The sequence below is a fragment of the Thalia democratica genome, chromosome 9 (assembly GCF_965202585.1).
Source record: "Thalia democratica chromosome 9, ktThaDemo2.hap1.1, whole genome shotgun sequence".
In the NCBI taxonomy this organism is placed as follows: Eukaryota; Metazoa; Chordata; class Thaliacea; order Salpida; family Salpidae; genus Thalia; species Thalia democratica.
Window position 1 is genome coordinate 28,570,695 of NC_139173.1, and position 20,715 is coordinate 28,591,409.

At 27.6% G+C, this 20,715-nt stretch overlaps 5 protein-coding genes across 5 annotated transcripts; all 5 read right to left on the bottom strand.

Moving 5' to 3' along the window:
* Positions 1 to 431: 431 nt before the first annotated feature.
* On the bottom strand, positions 432 to 3,618 carry LOC145843869 (uncharacterized). The gene is made up of 2 exons (XM_082951126.1): positions 3,208 to 3,618; positions 432 to 725 (listed from the first exon to the last, which is right to left on the bottom strand). Exons 1-2 carry the CDS (start codon positions 3,616 to 3,618, stop codon positions 432 to 434), a joined length of 705 nt encoding a protein of 234 aa, XP_082807252.1.
* LOC145843871 (histone H4) lies at positions 1,161 to 1,472 on the bottom strand. The gene has a single exon (XM_082951129.1). The coding sequence runs from the start codon at positions 1,470 to 1,472 to the stop codon at positions 1,161 to 1,163; it is 312 nt and encodes a 103-aa protein (XP_082807255.1).
* Positions 3,619 to 13,720: 10,102 nt separating the features above from the next.
* LOC145844324 (histone H3-like) lies at positions 13,721 to 14,131 on the bottom strand. Its single transcript, XM_082951714.1, has one exon. It carries the CDS (start codon positions 14,129 to 14,131, stop codon positions 13,721 to 13,723), a length of 411 nt encoding a protein of 136 aa, XP_082807840.1.
* A 485-nt stretch (positions 14,132 to 14,616) lies between these two features.
* On the bottom strand, positions 14,617 to 14,928 carry LOC145844673 (histone H4). The gene has a single exon (XM_082952082.1). The coding sequence runs from the start codon at positions 14,926 to 14,928 to the stop codon at positions 14,617 to 14,619; it is 312 nt and encodes a 103-aa protein (XP_082808208.1).
* A 1,711-nt stretch (positions 14,929 to 16,639) lies between these two features.
* LOC145845161 (histone H1, sperm-like) lies at positions 16,640 to 17,149 on the bottom strand. The gene has a single exon (XM_082952582.1). It carries the CDS (start codon positions 17,147 to 17,149, stop codon positions 16,640 to 16,642), a length of 510 nt encoding a protein of 169 aa, XP_082808708.1.
* Positions 17,150 to 20,715: the final 3,566 nt, after the last annotated feature.

Sequence of the window (20,715 nt, forward strand, 5' to 3'; positions counted from 1 at the left end):
ACAAGCGGTTATTATTTCCTAAACTTTAAGTATTGACTCTTATACTTAGTAACCTTTTGAAATCAACTTTATTCGACAAATCAATATTTTTAAATCCATTTGTAATTTTGCTTTGACAATTAAACTTTTGTACATACAAACTGTATAAAAAAAAATTCTAAAAAAAGTTTTAATTAAAGTTAAAAACAATAAAGTTTTCAAAAACAACATTTAACGTGAATTTTTCACAAATGAATTTTTTTTATTTATCTTCTGTAAAAAAGGCTTAGTCGACGAAAAAAATTTCTAGAATATTTTTATTTACGACGTGTAGTAAATATATTTTTTAAGCTGAATGAATCTGAACTCGCATATATTACTTACATTGATAGTTCATATACTTCACGAAGTATGAGTGGCTCTTAAAAGAGCCTGATTTGAGAACAAATTATTTATTTGGAGCTGGTGTACTTGGTGACTGCTTTAGTACCTTCAGAGACGGCGTGTTTAGCCAACTCACCGGGCAACAACAGACGAACAGCAGTTTGAATTTCGCGACTGCTGATGGTTGAACGCTTGTTGTAGTGAGCCAAACGTGAAGCTTCGGCGGCAATGCGCTCGAAGATGTCGTTGACGAAAGAGTTCATGATGCTCATGGCCTTGCTGGAAATTCCAGTATCGGGGTGTACTTGCTTGAGCACTTTGTACACGTAGATGCTGAAGCTTTCTTTGCGACGAGCCCTGCGCTTCTTCTTGCCGTCAGCTGGGACGTTCTTTACTGCTTTCTTGCTACCTTTGGATGCTGCCATTGTGAATGATGAATATTTTTATAAGTTTCTTAATATATGGTGTAACTACGAACCTCGGCTAGAAGAAAAAAAGAGCGCCTATTAGTGACAATTTTTTTTCTCTCTTTTTAAACTTTCTCTTGTTTTTATAACTAATTGACATCTGGCTCTGACAAAACCTTAGGAACGGTTAAATATACTAATTTGTTTAGCCTGAATAATATTTGTAAAAGGTTTTCTACATTACGTTAAAAAAATCTAATAGAAAAAACATTTAATTTTTGGCTATAAGACACTAAGTTTTTATACTTATTTATTGTTAAAATAAATAAATTTTGAATGTACTTTATTTAGTTTGGGTGGCTCTTAAAAGAGCCGAGGTGTATTGTGTTATTAACCTCCGAATCCGTACAAAGTACGTCCTTGACGCTTCAATGCGTATACAACATCCAAAGCGGTGACAGTTTTACGCTTGGCATGCTCGGTGTAAGTGACTGCATCACGAACAACGTTTTCCAAGAATACTTTCAGCACACCACGAGTTTCTTCGTAGATCAAGCCTGAAATACGCTTGACACCGCCTCGACGAGCCAATCGGCGAATGGCGGGCTTGGTGATACCCTGGATGTTATCACGAAGGACTTTGCGATGGCGTTTGGCGCCTCCTTTTCCCAAACCTTTTCCTCCTTTACCACGACCTGACATGTTGAATGAATGAATTATTTGCTCAAAATACAATATTTATACACAGTAGCGAGCGTTACGAACCGCGTTTAAACATGGATTAGCCACCTAGTGTTTAGTTTACTTAAAAATATGAGAGAACATGCAAACAATATATCTCTCATAAGCACGATCGTTAAACACACTAAAGTGATAGAAATTGAAGAGTGAGAGAGCAGAAATTAATCGTTCAAAACTTCCTGCTCAAACTGTTTTGCAAATACTTAAATTTCTTGAAACTTGGCCGCTAGATTTCAGAAACTTATCTGTTTTTACATTTAGTTGTATAAAGCTAATTTTACACAAGCTTTTCAGTATTTATTTTATATTTTTACCATTAGTTACGTTCATAGATTTTATAGTTTTTTATATAACAAACCAAAAAACTAATGCATTTCCAGTTCTTTAATTGTAAGATTTACATTCTAAAATTTTCACGTAATTAAAAATTTTTAACTTGCTTTTTTTTCTATTGTAATAAATTCGAAAAGGTTTTCATTTTTTTCAACTAAACGTTATTTTAATTAAATGTTTTTCTTAGTATTTTTATCATTTCAAACAGCTTTATAAACTGTAAAACTTCATAGAGTAACTAATAATAAGTTAATAACATTTCTAGTTTTAAGCATTGGTATCAGAAAAGATTTAATATTTATATTGGTTAGGTTCGTAACATATACTTTATTTATTAGATAATAAATGTTAAGCCATATGAAATAAACGAGACTTTTTTGTTTGTAACTGTAAATCTTCAGTAAAGGAAATTTAAAACTATAAAATTTATATATATATATATATATATATATATATATATATTTGTTTAAAATATGAAAATTATCATTTTGTCTTTTATAACTTTTAAAGACAAAAGTTAGCTTTGAATTTGAATTTTTTTTAATTTGAAAGAATTCTTATAAGTTTTTTTAAAGTAAAGAAGAAAAAAATCAAAAATAAAACAAAATTAAGCTTTGTTTTATAATAACGTATTTTCTTAATTTTAATATATATATATAATTATTACTTCAAATATTTATGTTACAAAAAACAGTAGGGTAAAGCGAAGTTTTAGAAGTCATTATTACCGAGACAAAACTTAAAATAAAGCAAAAGTTCATTTAAGTTAAGAAACTCAAAATAGCTTTACAGCAGATATAAGAAAGCAGTAAAATCAGGCAATTCTCTCACATGCAAAAAAAGCCTGGAGTGAAAAAGAGTGAGAGAAAAGAGGAGCACTTTTAACGTTTTAAATATCCCGCTCAAATTTTTGTGCGAATACTTTTCGTTTTCTTGGCATTTTCCTTTAGCTCTTAAATTGTAAATAATTTAGTCTGAAAAGCTTTGAATATAAAAAGGACAAAATAATATCTATTAAATTTGGCAATTACAACTTCTTTTATTTTTAGCATATAAGGTCGATTTATTTTAATAGTATAATTTACAGCTCCAACAAAATATTGTTCAAGTTATGTGAAAATGTACAGTTGTAATTTTTGGTTGATATAAAAACACATGTTTTTCTATAGGTATTAAATGTTACTTCTCGAAATTAACTTTAATCGACAAACCTATTCAAAACAGTTAGTCATTATCTAATTAAAAATATTACTTGCAACTCTGTAGTTTCAAAAAATTAGGTGGCATTAAAAAATACCTGTTTGTTACAACAATTAACTTATTTCTTCTTTGGGGCTTTCTTTGCCGCTGGCTTCTTTGCTACCTTCTTGGCTTTAGCTGGGGCCTTTTTTGGTGCCTTCTTCTTAGGTGAAGCCTTCTTAGCAGCTGGTTTCTTTGCTGCTTTTTTAACTGGCTTCTTTGCAGCTGGTTTTTTGGCTGCTGCTTTCTTGGCAGGCTTTTTAACTGTTGCCTTCTTCTTGGGTGCGGCCTTTTTGGGAGATGCTTTCTTTGCTGGCTTCTTTGGTGCTTCAACCTTTCCAGGTTTGAAGGATCCAGAAGCACCGACTCCACTCACTCTGCTGACGGTACCGTCGGCGACAAGTCTTTTCAGAGCCATCTTGTAGTGGACTTTGAAGCCATCTTTGACCTTGTAGTTGGCTTCGATATGCTTGCACAGTGCTTGTGATGAAGCTCCCTTGCGAGACTTCAAAGCAGTGACAGCTGCGATGATCATCACCTTGTAGGTTGGGTGCTCAGGTGCTTTTGCTGGAGCGGACTTTTTTTCTGGTGCCATGTTTGCGGATACTTTTGAGTAGTGAATAATGTAATGAAAAATCATACTCATTTATATTTTCGTCGTTACGGACCTAGGTGAATAAAGCTCTGTTACGGCACCTTGTGGTTTACGTTTATAACAAAATATAATTTGTTAAAAAATAGTACAAATTATATTAATGTTTCTAAAATATAAAAGTAATACTTTAAATTAAAGTTAAGTTAAATATGTTCGTAATTATAAAGAAAAGAACCTTATTTGTCTATGTGCAAAAATTTAGCGTTATAACTATTTGTTTTATATCTAAATTTTTAAGTTAAACTTACTGACCCTACTTTGAAAAAATACATATAAAATTCAACACTAGTTTGGCTTAAATATAATAGTTTGTATTGTTTTTGTAACTAAAAAAGTCTAACAAATTTTATAAAATATTTTTAATATATTTTCTATTTGGAAAACATGTATTAGCTGAAAATAATGAAGTTTAAGCAGTAATTTTAGTAATTTAAACTTTTTAAATAAAATTTATTAATATTATAAGCATAAAACTATAAAGAAAGTCTGTATTGAACAATTTTTTTTAAACACATTTGAAATTTTTGAATTTAACAAAATTTATTCTATTAGAATTGTCTTTTTTTAAGTTTTATAACTAATAAATAATTATGTATACAATTTTAAATTCATATGAAGTTTTGTTTTACATATTTAATAATACCAAATTTACTATTTTACTATAATATCGGCCAAAAGTCATTTAACAAAAAAAACAAAGAAATAAATATGTAGCTCAGAATCTTATAAACTTATACGCTTAAAAATACATAAAAACGTTTTATTTGACCTCGATTTATTAAAGAATGAATAATATAAGCTTTTAATACAAAAAAAAGTATATATCTGTTTCAAAATATAAATTTTTAACGTTTTATTATTTTTCGCTTATTTTTCATGATATAAGCAAAAGTCAATGCAGTTTATATTAATAAGTAAAAATTCAATGAATAAGAAAACAACCATAATCAAAGTTTTGCTATTGTTAAATATAAAAACGTTAAAAAATAAGACTGGTCACTTCAGGGGCGTCTTTGACTGGTTTCCTGTGCGACTTCTGAAATAAAAAATTGCAGTATACGTAATAAAAAACCGATTGTGTGTGGGTTTCTTTTAAAATAGTTTACTAAAAATTCATATCTAAACGTAAAATTTTTGATATAAAGTAAAATTATGTTTATATTTTTTAAAGAGCTACGTCAAAAATTACGTAGTTTTGTAAGTTTTTTTTTGTAGAGATAAAATTAAATACTGTATAAAAATTCAAAAATTACGAACGTAACATATTTGAAAAAGGAAAAAATTCATTTAAAATTAACTAGTCAAAAATTTCAAAAAAAAATTTCTTGAATGTTTTTAAACGTCAAAGGATTTTAATTTGAAACTTAAACCGAATTACATACTATTTTGTCGTTTTTTGTTAATTATTTTATTTTTTATCAAGATGTAAAATAGTTGTTCACCTCAGCCATTAGTTTATTTTAAAACTATTATTTGTTTTTAATTTAAATTTGATTTTAAGCTAAATTATTTCAATTAGAACCGTTTGACTAAGTATTTTATATATCATTATTGATATTTTTTTCTGTTTACTATGTTGTATTGTTATAAGACTTTGCATCCTGTTTTACTGGTACTTCAAATATGAAAAACAAAATAATAATCTAAAAAAAATTATAATCTAAGACCTTTTAGACGATTATGTAATGGACAGTATTGTAATTATCAAAAGTGTATTATTAAAACTTACCATAGAAAATACTTTATAATTGGACAAAAAATTGTGCTATCCCACAGAATAAAGTATAGCCAGGCCCCTGGTTTATTTTCATTAAAAATACAGGAAGAAATCTTAGTACCTTCTACTTGTGTTTTTAAATATTTCTAACAGTAATACTAACTATCTATTTTAATATTTACCAAAGAATACTAACTTTTTGTCAAAAATAATATACTGACAGCATTAAAAATAAATAGCTTAATACTTTAGAGGTAGCTTTATACATATTAATCTAAAAGTATAGTAATTAAAAAATTCTTAAACCTTTTAAAAAAACTGTGTTGCTGTGCAAACTTAAAAAATTTTACTAAAATTTTAGCTTACTTCAGTTAGTCATATTTATCAAAAAAATCTATTACATGTTTATATTAAATGCTGTATTTTCAAACGTTTTCATTTAATAATCAAATCTTTTATCAAAACGTGTTTTTGTTTAGTAAATGTTTTAATTTTTTTTAACTTACAAAATAAAGTACTTTAAAAACGATAGTTTATGTTTAGGAGCAATTGTAAGCTCTGTAATTTATAAACATAAATAGGTTTTAAAGTTTTTTATACAAATTTTACTATAAAAAATTAATCAGATTAAATGCTTACACCACCTTTTTATGAATAAAGTTAGTTTCTTCTAATACTCCTTTGAACTGTTTTCATCATCAATGCGTGCAAGTTCATCAATACCTTGATGCATGGTATAAATTTTGAAATTTTTAAGCTGCTACTAAAGGCCATTGTTGCTTTGAAGGATTTTTGTGTGAAAGTCATCTGTAAACTTTAACATGGCCTTTGAAACTTTTGTATTGCGTTTAACGTAAGTAAATATAGACCAAAACTTTTTGAGTACGCACTTTTGCGCTGTGTTCAAAGTGCGTACTCGAGTAGAATGTTGCTCTAATCAGTCGAGTTGACTATAAAAACTTCATTGCCCACATAAAAAAGTAAAATTCCGTTAAAGACAACAGAAATTTTGAAGAACCTTACTTTGAAATATTTAAAAATCATAAATAAGGGTGTAAAAATCATAAATGTAACAGTCATAAAATTCACAGTAGTTTATTTATAGCAGGGTTCCCCAAAGTGGGCAAATTGGCCCTTTTCGGGGCTATGAGCAGTAAAGGAGTGGGGAGCAAGAGGTCATAAATTGAACTTATTGTAGATATCTGGAGTTGCTGATAAAGAACAAAAAAATAGTCTTAGGTGTTTTTAATGATAGTTTAGTTTTTTTAGAGATCTTGTTAAGGGGGATACAGCTTTTTTTAATTTTTCTAAAAGGGGCCATTTGAAAAAAAATTTAGGAAACCTTGTTCTAAACTATATTATTCAGCAATGATACAACTATCACATCACATTAAATCTTAACAATAAAACTATCACATCACAGTAGATCGCAACTATCACATCACAGTAGACCGTAATCAATACAACTATCACATCACAGTAGACCGCAACGATACAAATATCAAATCACAGTAGACTGCAACGATACAACTATCCAGGGACGTAGCTAGCTCCCCACTAGTTACGAATCTACAAAAGTTTAAACATATGAAATAACGCGTGATAACGTCTTAGCGGGAACACAGCTACCTCTAATGTTATTGAATTTAATCTGAAACTCTGCAGTTATGTTAATAGATTAAAAATGGAATGTTGAAGTACGAGTGATAAGTGTATACTAGGCAATTTATTTTGCTCCAAACCCCAATGACTCTTTATGTGTTGCCACTTGTATAAACCCAGAAAACATTTATCAAAAATAAGTATAAAAAAATCACAATTTAACTCAAAAACATTTATATTCATTTAATCTACGTATTTATAAACATTTAACGTAGTCAATAGTAACAACAAGTTATTCAAATTTTTGTAACATAAAATTGTATGATTTTGAGTTTTGAAGCTACAGCTTCCATTAGGATCAATTTTGCATGCAGCTTTTTGTCAAATTAAAAGCTTTAACGCGCTAAATGTTACAATTTTGATGTATTTAGTTCGTTTAATCTTTACGACACTAAAAACGCTAGAGAATACATACATGTCGAAATTATCTCTCAGGAGTGCATAAATTAAATGAATACTTAAAGCTAAGAAAGCAGAGTCGTTTTAAGCTGAAATACAAGCAATTTTCGCATATAAGTATACGTTTCTGTAGATTTACAGAAACGTACCAAGCCACGTGCCTGCAACTATCACATCAAAGTCAATTGCAACAATACAAATACGTATATAAAAATGTTGGAAAATTCTACCTAGAGTGATGGATTTTAAACGACCAAGACAAATTGGCCAAGACATTTAGAAAAAATATTTATGTAAACGTAGACAACTCTAAAAAGTACTGATTCTTTAAAAGAGTTGCGTCAAAGGTTCATTTTTTAGATAATTAAACAACAGATATGTGATAATTGTAGACATATAGTGTCGAGAACAACAAGAACAAAAAAATAATAGACTAATAGTTGATCTTTGCGTAATCTTGAAAAGTTTTCAAGCTTTAGGTTATGATTATACCTATTGTTGTAATATGTTCAATACAACATAAAGAACAACTTGTTTTTTTTTGATAGTTTTGAAATAAAAATTTTTATGAACTTATTCTTTCAAGAACTAACTTTACAAACTAAGTTTCGGCCAAAGACCTCGTCAGTGCTTAAATAAATCGTATTCGAATAGAATTCTTTTTGAATATGATTTATTTAAGCACTAACGAGGTCTTTGACCGAAACTTAGTTTGTAAAATATATTCTTGGTAGAATAAATTCATTATTTCTCTGTTTGTTTTCACTGGTTGAAATCTCTCTATTTATTTTCTTAAAACTAAAACATATAATATTAAAAGTTTTATGTTTTTTTAAAAAGCCATGATTTGTCAAACACTAATTTGACTTTTAGATTGTTGTTAATGCACTAAATTCAGTTTACTTTAAATTTTATTTTGGAGTTTGAAAAAAGAATATTTGTTAAGTTTTAAATCTGTGCTACGTTTTTTATAGAGTTATAAAATTCATTAAAATTATAAACCGCCTGTGATGTGATAGTTGTATTATTGCAATATACTGTGATGTGATAGTTGTAGTGTTGCGGTCTACTGTGATGTGATAGTTGTATTGTTGCAACCTACTGTGATGTGATAGTTGTATTGTTGCGATCTACTGTGATGTGATAGTTATATTAATGCAATATACTGTGATGCAATAATTGTAACATTGCTGTCTACTGTGATGTGATAGTTAATGTAATGTTGAGATCTACTGTGATTATATAGTTGTATTGTTGCAATCTACTGTGATGTGATAGTTATATTAATGCAATATACTGTGATGCAATAATTGTAACATTGCTGTCTACTGTGATGTGATAGTTAATGTAATGTTGAGATCTACTGTGATGTGATAGTTGTAGTGTTGCAATCTACTGTGATGTGATAGTTGTATTATTGCAATATACTGTAATGTGATAGTTGTAGTGTTGCGGTCTACTGTGATGTGATAGTTGTATTGTTGCAACCTACTGTGATGTGATAGTTGTATTGTTGCGATCTACTGTGATGTGATAGTTATATTAATGCAATATACTGTGATGCAATAATTGTAACATTGCTGTCTACTGTGATGTGATAGTTAATGTAATGTTGAGATCTACTGTGATTATATAGTTGTATTGTTGCAATCTACTGTGATGTGATAGTTGTATCATTGCAATATACTGTGATGTGATAGTTGTAGTGTTGCGATCTACTGTGTAGTGATAGTTGTATTATTGCGGTCTACTGTGATGCAATAATTGTAACATTGCTGTCTACTGTGATGTGATAGTTAATGTAATGTTGAGATCTACTGTGATTATATAGTTGTATTGTTGCAATCTACTGTGATGTGATAGTTGTATCATTGCAATATACTGTGATGTGATAGTTGTAGTGTTGCGATCTACTGTGTAGTGATAGTTGTATTATTGCAAAATACTGTGATGTGATAGTTGTAGTGTTGCAATCTACTGTGATGTGATAGTTGTATCGTTGCAATCTACTGTGATGTGATAGTTGTAACATTTCAAACTACTGTGATGTGATAGTTGTATTGTTAAGGTCTAATTTGATACATTTGAAACTTATACTAGATATTCTGGAGTCCATAGTGAAAAGTAAATAAAAAAGGTCCTAGACTTATGTAACGGCAGTTTTGAAACACTTATGCAGATATTATAAAAAAAATCAGAAATTTACAGGGCTACAAGTTGCAAAAGGGGGAGCCACAAGGATATAAGTAAAAACTTATTTGAGATATTCTGGAGTTGATGATAAAGAGCAAAAAAAAGTTCTTGGGAATTTTAATTGTAGTTTTCTGAAAAATCTTGTCAGTGGAGCCATAGTTTTTTAATCCTTCAAAGGGGGTCTTTTGAAAAATAAGTTTGGTTAACCCTGGTTTATTGGGAAAGTTAGGTAACTATCTAAAAGTTTACTATTTTAAAACTAAAACTTTCTTTTTTGTATTATTTATTTTAAGTAAAAAGCACATTCAATAAATAATTTTATTATTGATGTAATTTATACATATAAACTAACTTTTACAAAACTAAAAGTGATATTTTTTATTATACTAAATCAAACAACTGTAAAATTTAAATGTTTGAAAGTTAAGTACCTAGTAGTTACAACTTAAATTCTGGTTGTAAAGATGAGTATAATATCTTAACCGTATTTTTTATAAGTTATACTTTAAATACCATCGTTAACTAAGTATCATTTTATTGAATAATAGTATTAAAAACTTATATCCCACGTTTTTTTTACGTAATAACCCACTTGTTTTTTTTTTGTTTTTAAAATGCAATTTGAGATGAAAATTCAAATTGAACAATTTGAGCCTTGTTTGTAACATCGCAACTGTAAATGCAAAATTAATTTAAAAATTTAACGTTTTCTTAATTAGGTTTAAAATAAGTATTTAAATTTTACTGGAAAATAAATTATATTAGTAAACGTATCAGCAGAAGTAAAAGACAAAAGGAACAATTTTAACATTTAAAAAATATGTTTTTCAACTTTATAAGCTTTGCATAAGAAACGTTTAAAACAAGTTTGCGATGTAAGTCATAATAATCAAAGCAAGCCAAATTTTATTTTAATCAAAAAACTGAACAAAATGCAATACATCGATTCTAGTATATTTATTCAAAGCTCAACTTAGTTATATAAATTAACTATGTATTTTACGTAAGTAATAAAATTACAAGTAAAATTCAGTTTTAATACTTGTAACTTGAACCTGTTTTGAACATAAAAATATAATAAAAGTTTAGGATTATCCATTAAAAAACTTGCAAAAAACAAACTATATTAAAAATGTCGACAAATACATTGCATTGTGTTATTAAGTAGAAAATATTTTCAAAACATATTTATCAACTACTGCTGTGTTCAACTAAGCTATAAAATATAATATTGACATGTATAAAAACTAGATAATAACTACGTCACAATAAGTTCGAACAAAAATGTTGAATAAATAATGTTTAGATTACAGTTTGGTAAAAACTAAATACACAAGACTTTTAAGCATAAGTAAGTAAATAGAAAACTTAAAATGGTGAAATTGGATTGTAAAGCTAGTATTGTAAATTAACTTTTTTTTTATAAAGCTTAGGCTTATAGGTTTTTATAAAAAGAGATTTTAAAACATTTAAATGATGCATGTTACGTCCTTTACTTTAAATTGTAAGTTTGCTGTCATTATAATTGTTGGAGCGTTACGGGTGTTTAAGTAAGTGTTCTCCTATTGCCAAAGGACTTTTAGTCGGTTTATTACCTCTATTGGCCAAAATAAAATTCTAATATTAGTTCAGCATAATTAAATTATTTGCTTTATAAATAATAAAACAGATAAATGTTATTTTAATTCGTAACTTTCTACGTTTAACAGTAATTTCATACAAATAAACGTAAATAATTTTTTGTATTTAATAGTAATATGTAGACTAACCAGTTAATAAAAAGTCTATTTTTAGTAATAAAGATTACAAATAAATGTTTAACAACTTAATATCAGTTGTTTATTTGTGGTACTATATGCTTAAACTTTTGTAAAACTTTTATAAGTTAAGATATTTAAAATTTTTGACAAAACTTAAATAGCAACATAAGTTGTTAAGAAAAATTACAAAGGCTTGTTAATTGCTATTAGCGGGAAGTTTTCAAAGGTATAAAATACTCGATTTGTACTCTTTATTATCTCTCACTTTGTTTTTCTTTAGCAAATAATAATGATGTGGCAATAACTTTTCTCTATTTTTCTAAAATCATCGTGGAAGAGAAGCACTAAAGCATAGTTTTTTTTTTTTTTTGACAAAAAAATAAATCATTGATATTAATCTTCAATAATATGAAAATTTATGTTTGTGCAATACTTGCTATTTAGTTTATATTTTTCTTGTAATCAAAATTTAACAAAATTAATACTTTTATTTTAGAGGTAAAAATTTATTTTTTATTTCTATATTAACCTTTATTTTTATGTATATAATATTAAATAGGCCAAATATTTTTTAGGTTTTACAAAGTCTTTATTTATTCTGTGCAAAACTAACTTCGACTCACTATTGTTGTAAAGACTAAAAAAAACACTAGTTTAAAAAACTTTTGTCATTAAAATAAAAGCATTTAAATATGATTCGCTATACTACAAATATGAAAACTATATAGGTAAATTTTAAAACTATAAAATTACATCTATATTGAATACTAGAACGTTTAACTATATTTTTCAAAGTTTTAATTTTTTTTTCAATATTTTTTTTGTTCGCACAAGTTTTAAAATTTTGCAAAAGAAACAAGTAAATCTAGTTACTAATACACAAGTTGGTTTTAAAGACAATTCATTAGCTACTTCAAAATCACTAAAAAACTATTATATTATTATATGGTCTGGTTATTTATTCATCTTTATATAATAAATAGCCAGTATTTATTTCGGCCATCGTCAACAAGTTGAGATGTTTTTCGCCATCGAATATAAACAATGAACTTCACCGCACGATCTACAACAACGCCCGTTTGGTTAAAACTACTTAAGTTACTACCCGTTACTACTTAAGCCCGTTTGGTTAGATCACAACAGCGGTTTCACGCGACTATTCCTGCCTGATGAGTCCTAATGAGGACGAAACCGGTCGTAGGATTGTATCGGATGCTGTTGTTGTAGATCGTGCGGTGAAGTTCATTGTTTATATATAATAAATAGTAAAACAAATTAGTTTTAAACAACAAAAAATTATTTGTAACGAATAAAAACAGCTTAAAATAAAAATTGCCATAGCAATTTTAAAGTAGTTACTATATACGTTTAAAACAATTTTGTAAAAACTTTTGCACGCTTAATAATTTAAATTTCGCATAATTTAGATCATACATAAAATAATTAATAAGTTAAAACTACAAATTCTAAATCAAAGTAAAAAATGTCATAATGTAAAAAATAAACGTAATAAAAAATTTACATTTAAAAGCTTTTTGCCGTTCAAATAGCTTGCAAGAATTTGTATTTTTCAAAAAATTTCTGTCAGGACAAAAATTTCATCACTAAAATTTCAATAACAAAGCAAAAGTTTGCTAACAAGTATACAAAAGAGAGGCAATTTTGAAAATTGCGCCATAATTCACAAGAGAAAGAGAGCAAACGGTAATAAAGAGTAAAAAATGAGAGTTCTGTACGTATTGAAACTTTCCCGCTTAAAACGGTTTGCAAGCATTTGTAACTTTTTTAACTTTAGAGTTAAATTTAAATAATGAATATGTTTCACAATTTTTACTCTAGTTATATTTTTAAACAGCATTTTTTGAATTTTAGTAGATTAATTGTGAACTATCTAAGTATGTTTTTATAAAACGAGCAGATATATTTAGATATATTACGTAAACTTTTGAAATAAATACTGTTTGTTGTTTCGCCAAAACAAGCAGACCAAAATTCTTTAAAAAATAATAAATTATATTTTCACTGACTTCAAAACTATTTAAGTGTAACAATTATTTCCTGATTAAAAACGAAACAACTTATATAAACGGAAAAAAGTAATATTCTCAACATGAAGTAAAACCTTCTATTTCACCAGAAATTTATTAATTTTTTTTTGAACGAGTAATAACATCGATATCTACAAAACATAAGTATAAGATAAACGTATAGATTAGGTGGCTCTTAAAAGAGCCTGTTCAATAAGAACAATTTAAGCACGTTCACCACGGATACGACGGGCAAGTTGGATGTCTTTGGGCATGATGGTTACCCTCTTTGAGTGGATGGCACACAAGTTGGTATCTTCGAAAAGTCCGACCAAGTAAGCTTCAGCAGCTTCTTGAAGTGCCATGACTGCACTGCTTTGGAAGCGCAAGTCAGTCTTGAAATCTTGAGCGATTTCGCGCACAAGACGTTGGAATGGCAACTTGCGGATCAAAAGCTCAGTGGACTTTTGGTAACGACGAATCTCACGAAGAGCAACAGTACCTGGGCGGTAACGATGAGGCTTCTTGACACCTCCAGTTGCTGGTGCACTTTTGCGTGCAGCCTTAGTGGCGAGTTGCTTGCGGGGAGCTTTTCCTCCAGTTGATTTGCGGGCGGTTTGCTTGGTGCGGGCCATGATGAAGTGAATATAGCAGTTAGAAACTTAGACAATTTATACAGTTTTTGGAGTAACGAACCTTGGCGAAGCAAGTATGCGAAACCTGACACTAGAGGCAGCAAATCGCTCTCGAGCTGTTTTGTTAGTCTTTTAATAAGAATTTTTAAGAAATCAATTCAAAACATATTTTGAACAATAAAATTAAAATTAACTCAATAAAATTTAGATATTAAGTATTAATAAAAAATGTTAATTAATTTACCTACTATTATTGATTTCTCTAAAAAACTTAATATCATAGTTAAAGATAAATTATTTATTAAAAAAAATTAGTATTTGAAAAAACAAAATTTAACTGAAGTATTATTCTCTTCGCATAGTTAACGCTTAAATATATATTAAGATGTTTTGTATGCCTCTATGTTTAGACTGAAGTTCGAAGTTTTAATTAAAATGTGAAATCATTTGGGTGGCTCTTGAAAGAGCCGAGGTGTTTGATGTAATTAACCTCCGAATCCGTACAAAGTACGTCCTTGACGCTTCAATGCGTATACGACATCCAAAGCGGTGACAGTCTTGCGCTTGGCATGCTCGGTGTAAGTGACTGCATCACGAACAACGTTTTCCAAGAATACTTTCAGCACACCACGAGTTTCTTCGTAGATCAAGCCTGAAATACGCTTGACACCGCCTCGACGAGCCAATCGGCGAATGGCGGGCTTGGTGATACCCTGGATGTTATCACGAAGGACTTTGCGATGGCGTTTGGCGCCTCCTTTTCCCAAACCTTTTCCTCCTTTACCACGACCTGACATGTTGAATGAATGAATTATTTGCTGAAAATACAATATTTATACACAGTAGCGAGCGTTACGAACCGCGTATAAACGAAAACCACCTAGTGTTCAACTGATTTATAGATTTGAGAGAGTGTAGTAAGTTTAAACTCATTTACAAACACGACCGCTAAACACACATTAAAGTTAGATAGATTAAAAAAAGTAGATAGATTAAAATGTTCACTTCTTTCCGCTCAAACTGTTTGGAAGCTTGTTCAATCTTTTGAAACCGTTTATACTAGTTTTTTTAAGTCATTACCACTCGTTTTAAAAAACAGAATTTTACTGTATATTATATATTACAAGTTAGCTAAATAACATATTTGAAATTTTAATGAAATTTCAGTCAACGAAACTATAGTTGGCCAGTTAAAATTTGCACTTGTTTAAAATCTTAATATGTTTTTATTGACTAATTCAAGGTTTTAAAGTTGTTTATATATTTTATTTAAAACATTTGATTGAATTTTTTTTTTCTTTTTGGTTAACTTTATAAGTTGTTTGTGTTTACAAAAAAAATCGAAAACAGTTTAATAAAAATTTTTAAATGGATTGGCATCAAAATTTATTGTTTTAAGTTTCACTACTAATGAAACTTGTAATATTAAGATTTTTACACACTAAACTGTTTTGTTTATTTTTTTGATATAAGTAGAAACATTTGATTGTTACCCATTAAAAGAAACTAAAAGTTTATAATATTAAGTTTATAAACTCAATCATCTTTTTAAGTCGTACACCCATCATATACATGAAAATTAAATTAATTTTTAATTACAAATAACCAACTAAAAAAGTTATACAACACAGATAAAAAATATTTATATTAATCTATTTAAGTTTTACTAATACACTTTAACCTTTTTAATAAATTTAAAATTTAATTTTTAAAACCTATAATGTTTATTATAAACTACAGTTCTAATATACCTAACATAATTACTAATACATATACATAAATAATAAAGAATATTATTTCATTTAAAACTAAACATTGCATGTTTAAAAAACAAATGTTGAAACATATTACAAAAAATAAATAAAAGCACTATAAAAATTAATGATTATCTCACAAGAGAAAAAAAAGCTAAAGCTGAAATTGAGTGAGAGAAACTTAAGAGTAAAAGAGGAGCACTTTTAACGTTTGAAATTACCCGCTCAAATTTTTGTGCGAGTATTTTTCGTTTTTATTGTGTTTTCTATATGCTTTTAGTTTGAAAATATTTTGGCATGTAAATGCTTTGATTATAAAATATTAAACAATAAGCTATATAAAAGATAAGGCATATACAACTTTTAGTTTTGGTTTTAGCGTAAAAAGTTCTAGCGTATTTTTTTTATTTTAATGCCTGGAATATTTTACATACTTATAAACAACACCAATTGTATAAACGTTACAGAGATTGTATAATAACATGTGTCAAAGCTAGTTCTTTGTATCGAAGAAAATAAAATTTAATATTTTAGACAAATAAAAAGTTTTAGTATTTCTGAACGATTCCTTCTTCTTAAAAAATATTTGATTAACCTTTATCTCTTACAGAACTACCTTGACATATTACACTTTGCAGCTTAATTTTGAACGATCAAAATTTTCTCAGTGTTTAAATGTTACTCAATGTATAAAAGTATGTTATTTATAACAAGCTTGGTGGCATTTAAAAATGCCAGTTAGAAAAAAACTAACTTATTTCTTTTTTGGGGCAGCTTTCTTTGCTGCTGGCTTCTTTGCTACCTTCTTGGCTTTTGCAGGCGCCTTTTTGGGTGAAGTCTTCTTAGCAGCTGGTTTCTTAGCAGCAGGTTTTTTAGCTGCTGCTTTCTTAGCTGGCTTCTTTGCAGCTGGTTTTTTGGTTGCTGCTTTCTTAGCTGGCTTCTTAGCAACTGTCTTCTTTTTGGGAGAGGCCTTCTTTGGCGCTGCTTTCTTTGGTGTCTCAACCTTTCCAGGTTTGAAAGAACCAGAAGCACCAACTCCACTCACTCTACTGATGGTACCGTCATCAACAAGTTTCTTCAAAGCCATTTTGAAGTGGACTTTGAAGCCATCTTTAACCTTGTAGTTGGCTTCGATGTACTTGCACAGTGCTTGCGATGAAGCTCCCTTGCGAGACTTCAAAGCAGCGACAGCTGCGATGATCATCACCTTGTAGGTTGGGTGCTCAGGTGCTTTTGCTGGGGCGGATTTCTTTTCGGGTGCCATGTTTGCGGATACTTTTGAATAGTGAATGATTATTTTATTCAAACACTTATAATATTATGTTGGTTACGGACCTAGGCGAATAGAGCTCTGTTACGGCACCTTGTGGATTACGGTGGTTAGAAAAAAATAATCTTATACTAATTTATATTAAAACATTGGTTTTAAACAGAAAAATTAATACTTTAATTAATTTTTAACTGAAATCAATTCTTAATTATAAAGAAAAGAACCTTTTTCGATTATGCTTAAATTTTTAAGGTTATACCTGCATTTTTTAGATACTAACATCCATGTTAAACTTACTGACCCATCTATGAAAAAAATATATCAAAAGTTCATTATATGTATGATTTTAAGGCTAATATTTTGCTAAGCTAAAATAAAATAAGAGTTTAATATACTAAACATAACATTGTTTACATGTTTTCTACCTGGAAAAAAATTATTAGTTAAATCTTTTAAAGTTTAGACAGTAAACATAACGGATTATTCAAATAAACTGAAATTTTAGAAAAAAAATTTTAAAACTGTGAAGAAAATTTTAACTCAATTTATTTTCGAAAAGATTGCGATTTAAAGAATTTATAAAGTTTTGTTTTTACTAGAAAATAGTTTTTGTAGGTTTTCGTTTTATTATATTACTTGACTTTAATTTTTAATCATATGAAGTTTATAAAACAATATTTAAAAAACTTTGTCACAAAGTGTTTCCTTTTATGAAATTATGGTCTTTTTTTTTCTAAATCTTAAAATCTTTAAGTCCAAATATTGTAAGTTTGTATGCTTTGCAAACAATAACAAGTTTTAAAAAAAGTTAAACTTACTAAAAAGTACATAATAAAAATATTGTTATAGAAATTTGAGCTTTAATAAATGAAGTGCTTTAGATTATTTATTTATTATAAAATATATCGTTTTTACAACAATTGTTTTGTCATAGTTTTTTGTTTAACAACAAAAATTTATACTTTTTTTTACACTGTGGAATAATAAATAAATGAAAACCAAAACACAATTAAATTTTTATTATTTTTAACTTTAAAACACATAAAACTAACTTAAGAACAAAGGGTTTTTTTTCAATTTAAAATACAATACGATTAAAAAAATTCTTAATATTTCCCTTTTTAAATTATTTTGACTGTTATTTCACCAACTGCTTTATTGTTATCAAGAAAATAAAATTTATTATCAATAACAAGTATACAACGACCATTATTTGAAAAATAATTTTTGTCTATAACTTTTTATTCAAAGAAATTTTTTCTAGTAAATTTTTCTTAAATATCTAGAAACACCTGTTTTATAACTTTTAGTTTTATTAATCTAATTCATTAAACTATTACATTTTTATAGGCATTAATAAGTATATAAACTTATTGTTAAACTTTTATTGCGTTACGCCGTTTCCCTGCAGAGCAATTCATCAGACGCTAAAAAAAGCTGAAAACAAAAGTATACAGGGCGATGAATTGGAAAATAAAAATACACACATAAATGAAAATAATATTTACATTTGAAATATGAGTTTTAAATAATATGTGGTTTACAAGAGTTAAATTTTAAAGTTAAGTTAAATTAATATGAAATATAGGTAAGTTTAATTAATAAGTATGTTTTATATATATTGTTATAAAAAGTTTAAACATATTATCTGCCAATTTTTGTATTTACTATTGATAATATAAAAAAAAACCTTAATTAAAAATTTCTAAAAATTTAAGGATACTTTTAATATTATTATACTTTAAGAATTTAGCATCTGTAAAAGAATCTCCGTTTTGTTTTATGTTAATTTTAGATTTATCACTTTAGCTAAATATAATTTATTGCTTTATTGGCGTTAAAACTGAATTAAATTAACTGTTTAATAAAGAGGTCGACATCCTTTCATAAGTAATGGACCAAATTTACTGTGAAAAAAAAATCTATTTGAAAAAATTGTTTAAAAAATGTTTTACTTTGAATTCTTATAAGTTGTATATGATAACGATTGTCTAATGATATAAGCACAAATTATTAGCAAATAAAAATAGAGCATTTTCATTGTTTTTTTCATTGTAAAATAGCCCAAATTTGTTTTTTCTGCAATAGATTACTGAAAATTTTATTTCATAATAGTTCAAAGGTAAAAAATCTGTACACAGCTCGTAATATAACAAGTTTTAGCTTAAAGTTTACTAAACATTTATACATTCTTATCTTTCTCTTAAATATTAAAAAAGAAACTAATTAGTATGCTGAAATATTAAGTTTTATTAGAATTTTTTTTCTAGAAGCAAAAAGTAGGTTAAACAGTTACAAGATGAATATATATATATATTTAAAAGTTAAAAGCTTTCCGTATAAAGATACCAAAACTTTTTTAAGGTAAGCTTAATGAAAAAAAAAACAAAATAGTATTTATAACTAAAATAACTAGACTAAAAGCAAAAGTATGATTAACCATTACATTAAATCTTTAATTTAGATAAAAAATACGCATAAATTAAGTCGAAAAGACTTACAATATATTCAAGTTTTATTACGGGTAAGTAAAAATCGTTTTGCTCGTATGAACTTAATAAGAATTTACAACAAACTGTTTGTAGAAGATATTTGAGACAAAAAACTGTTACAAAAACTTTTTCGTTATTAAGTATATTACAGATAAATGTTATAAATTTGTTTTAGTACACAGAAAAATATTAAATGTTAAAAAACTCATTTATTTCAAAAGAAAGTTTTTTTTCACTGTAATATGTATAGATAAATACAAATAAAAAAATTCAGCTCGTTTGTAAAGTCAATAACAAGTATTTTATTTTTTTGGAAAAATTACTGTTTTTTAGTGATAAAAATATTTAACATATATATAACAAAGTTGTATAAGTTTAAACTAGCAATAGTTTATAACGTTATTTTATTAGTAATAAAAGTTATTAAGAAAATTACAAGCGCTTATTAATTGCTTTGAGCAGGATATTTTAAAACGTTTAAAATAATCGTTTTTTAATCTTTGTTATCTCTCATTTTATTTTTATTTTTGCATTTGTACTTTTATGCGCAATTTTTATAGCAATTTTTTTGTCTAAATCAACAAATTACCCATGTTAGAGCATGGGTTTAAAGCCTTTCATGAATAACCAAAAAAAATTGCTTGCAGGCCGCTCTGTGTAAGAGAATAATTCTAGTAGTTAAAAAAATATACTATTTTATGCACAAGTGTAATAAAACAAGCAATAATAAAGCATTAGTAGTTACTGAATTAAAGTCGCAACTGTAAGTTTTTACGACAAAAACTTTTAAGGTCACATAATGAATATATTTTTAGCTAAATCCTACAACGCGTAAATAACATCTTCGATGGCCTCATTCTATCCGCTATTCATTATCGAGCCCTGACCTAAACTACTGGATAACAGCCTGTTATCGGTAACCGTAACTTAAAGTCTACATTTATTCATGAGTCTTTTTAAAGTTTAATATATAATTTAGTAAATTTTTCAGCATTATTTAGTACAATGTTAAGGTAGTTTTCGCGTAAATAGCATTCTAACTTAGTATTTGAGTAACAACTGTTATTC